Below are 3,868 nucleotides of genomic sequence, written 5' to 3'. Positions count from 1 at the left end.
TTTGTATCCCATCCACAATCTATACAATGTAAGCAGGATGTAAGATCTTACCTCTTTAAGAGGGTCCGAACCTGAGTAAATAATGTGTCCATTTACTTCCTGTTACCATCATGCCAAGGTCATCAATTCGGGACCCCTTATCCGAGATCTGCCGGATTTTGCTCCGGCAAGTACCTACCCTCCCCTTCAAAAATAACTTATTTCAATTATAGTAATACCACTCATAATGCTTTGAAATAGCGATTCCAACTGTTCTAAAATAGTTGAAACCACATTTTTAGCAGAAAGAGGCCTTCACGAGTGCACCGTCAGTGTCCACGTCCGTGTGTAAGATTTTTGTCCATAAACCTAGCAATCATGTCTCGCTAAATAAAAGATATAGTTATCATGAAGATGAGAAGGTGGTTTGTGGGAATCTTTTAGGCGAACTTTCGGTGGGATTGGTCGGGTACTGTTGTTAAATAATGGTCCCAACTGTTTTGAAAAAATTGAAACCACATTCTTTCCATCGGTAAAAATCTTCTGTGTTTTCCCCAAAACAAGGCTTTGATGAGTGCACCGTTCGTCTCCACGTCGGTGTCTAAGCTTTTTGCCCAAAAGCATAGCAATAATGTCTGTCTAAATATAATATAGCCTATAGGGAGCAACAAGATGAGAAGTTGGCTTGGGGCTTGTGGGCATCTTTTAGGTACGCTCGGCGGGTTGGGGTTGGTAGTGTAGCTGAGAGCCGGAGATGAGATATGATGCTCTTTTGGTGAACAGCTTGACGACCGATACGCGTGTCACCCATGTGAGAGCGTAGGAATCTATCTCCGGCATAATAAACACTAACAAATGGCAACGTCATGAATCACCTGGCCACCTCGCCGCGCCACGCGTGCCACGGAGCGCGCATACGTGTGCCTCGCCGAGGTCCCGCTGTCTTGGTGCCTTTTGGCGATCTGTCTTGGTGCCTTCGAGGCTGTCGACAGCGAGAATGATCGATGGCGATGCTGACTGGCACTCTGGCAGCGACCTGCCGAGCTGCACAACTTCACCTTCCCATGCACGTACACATGCCGGTAATACTCCGGCGAGCTAATCCGGCTCTCTATTGCATTATTTATAGTAGTACTCCACGGCCAACACTTCACCACCACAAGCACCAAAAACACACACACACACACGCCGTGCAGCGGAGAGCAGAGCAGTGAGCGCCGGTGGCCATGGTGATCTCCCACTCGAGCTCCGGCGTCGGCGAGTCCGCGTACAACACCTTCTCGTCGCGCTACGCCCGCGTGGAACTCCCGAGGTGAGACCCGTAAATCCGACCACCCATTCGATCGTCCGACGCTGAGGCGAGCCATCTGAACGGTGTTTCTTGCCTCGATCAGGTACCGGATGCCGGAGAACTCGATCCCCAAGGAGACGGCGTACCAGATGATCACCGACGAGCTGATGCTGGACGGCAACCCACGGCTGGACCTTGCGTCCTTCGTCACCACGTGGATGGAGCCCGAGTGCGACAAGCTCATCATGGACTCCATCAACAAAAACTACGTCGACATGGACGAGTACCCCGTCACCACCGAGCTCCAGGTCCGTGATCACAGTTCACAACATGTTTATATGTTCACAGCTAGTAGTAGTAGTAGTAGTACTAGTAGTAGTAAGAACAGCAGTGGTAATTTAACTTCTAAGAATACTACTCAAAATTGATGCCACAATTAGTAATACTAGTAAGTGACGTCACAATTGATGTCACATTTGCGCCATTAGTCCTTAAATTAAGCCGGGTCGAACACTTTAGTATACCAAGTCAAAAATTGCACACTGTTCGTATGGTGACGTCCTGGCATCCAAGGCTGTTTCCACATGGGCTTGACTTGACTTGCTGGAAATTGTTCAAAATGTCCCTTGGTTGAGAATTTCCTGTCTGAACCGGTTTCTATAAAATTCCACCGTAGATATTTGATTGGGATGTTTGCCCGTATTATTCTTGTAGTAGTTGCTATACCACGTATGTTGTGTTACACATATACCGCATTCTCTCTTCGTCGACATATATATGTAGGATATCTGGTCTGGAGGTCCCACAACAAGTGACTAGCGGGTATGTTTGGAGTCAAAAAGTAATTTAGCTAATATTCCTCCTGCTGCTGCTCCTATATATGTATACATGTTACATTGATATGCATCATTGGAATGCACGGAGAAGTTATTAACCTTCAGCACGTACATGCATTTGCTAATTATGTGTTTGCAATTTGCAGAACCGTTGTGTCAATATGATTGCTCACTTATTCAATGCACCAATAAACGAGGATGAGAAAGCTATTGGAGTCTCAACAGTTGGATCCTCGGAAGCAATAATGCTTGCAGGCCTTGCGTTCAAGAGGAAGTGGGCAAATAAAAGGAAGGAGGAGGGGAAGCCATATGACAAACCGAACATTGTTACTGGTGCAAATGTTCAGGTATTGTTGTTGTTCTGTGGAGTAGAATATTTTCGTTTTTACCACAGTGTGTACATTAAAGGTGCCTCTTGTAACCTGTCTCATGTTAATAGGTTTGCTGGGAGAAATTTGCTAGATATTTTGAAGTAGAATTGAAGGAGGTCAAGTTAACTGAAGGATACTATGTAATGGATCCTTTGAAGGCCGTTGAGATGGTGGATGAGAACACTATATGTGTTGCAGCCATCTTGGGATCAACTCTCACTGGAGAGTACGAAGATGTCAAACTATTGAATGACCTTGTTGTGGAAAAGAACAAGGAAACGGGGTATGCATTTTATCTGCTGACAGTTGTATCCCAATTAGGCAGATTGCCTTGAAATTGTTCAGAAAAGATGCATCATTGTTGTTAAGGCATGATAGTGAATTAGTGATGGATACTGACTAAATTGTTTTGTTGAAGTATAGCAATGAAACATAGTTGGCATATGTTTTAACATGATACATATAATGCAGGTGGAATGTGCCAATCCATGTTGATGCGGCTAGTGGAGGATTTATCGCTCCTTTTCTACATCCTGAGCTTGAGTGGGACTTCAGGCTACCATTGGTGAAGAGCATAAATGTTAGTGGACACAAGTATGGCCTTGTCTACCCTGGTGTTGGATGGGTCATTTGGCGGAGCAAAGACGATTTGCCCGAAGAACTCATTTTCCATATAAACTATCTAGGGACAGATCAGCCCACATTTACACTGAACTTTTCCAAAGGTCAGTATTAATTGTTCTATAGTTGAGCACGAATCCTCTGTTGTATGTCGTTTCAACAACTTAAGTACATGCCATATTTGTTCAGGTGCAAGCCAGATAATTGCACAATACTATCAACTGATACGCCTTGGCTTCGAGGTATGTTCATTTTCCCTCATTTTAGGACTTGAGAGAATTTTGGTAATTTTATCATAAGTTATGTCTTCGTGTTGACTTGTTGACAGGGATACAAGCACATCATGGAGAATTGCCAGGCAAATGCAGCCGTGCTGAGGGAGGGCATGGAGGCCACTGGCCGATTCAGCATCGTGTCCAAGGAGGACGGCGTGCCATTAGTTGCCGCTTCGCTCAAGGACAGCACCAAATTCAGCGTGTTCGACGTCTCCGAGAACCTGCGGAAATTCGGCTGGATCGTGCCAGCCTACACGATGGCTCCGGATGCGGAGCACGTCGCCGTCCTCCGTGTGGTCATCAGGGAGGACTTCAGCCGGAGCCTCGCCCAGCGGCTCCTCGCGGACATCAACAAGGTCCTGCACGAGCTGGACGCCCATGCAGCCCATGCCATTAAGGTCACTGCTCCTACCGCAACACAAAACGGCAATGGCGTGAACGGCGACGACACCGTGACACAGAAGAGCGGCCTGGACACCGCGAAGAAGTTCGTTT

The 3,868-nt window shown here is 46.4% G+C and overlaps 1 protein-coding gene across 1 annotated transcript; it reads left to right on the top strand.

Moving 5' to 3' along the window:
• Positions 1-1,121: 1,121 nt before the first annotated feature.
• Positions 1,122-3,864, top strand: LOC125527987 (glutamate decarboxylase-like; the record flags this gene model as incomplete). Its single annotated transcript, XM_048692498.1, is given in 7 exon segments — positions 1,122-1,291; positions 1,374-1,578; positions 2,253-2,453; positions 2,546-2,760; positions 2,949-3,202; positions 3,288-3,340; positions 3,427-3,864. Coding segments are annotated over 7 exon segments (1,452 nt in total), but the record flags the coding sequence as incomplete, so codon positions are not given.
• Between the last annotated feature and the right edge of the window lie 4 nt (positions 3,865-3,868).

This window comes from Triticum urartu, unplaced genomic scaffold (genome assembly GCF_003073215.2).
Source record: "Triticum urartu cultivar G1812 unplaced genomic scaffold, Tu2.1 TuUngrouped_contig_4549, whole genome shotgun sequence".
Taxonomy (NCBI): Eukaryota; Viridiplantae; Streptophyta; class Magnoliopsida; order Poales; family Poaceae; genus Triticum; species Triticum urartu.
Note: the sequence above shows the minus strand (reverse complement) of the source record. Positions and strands in the feature narration are given on the sequence as shown.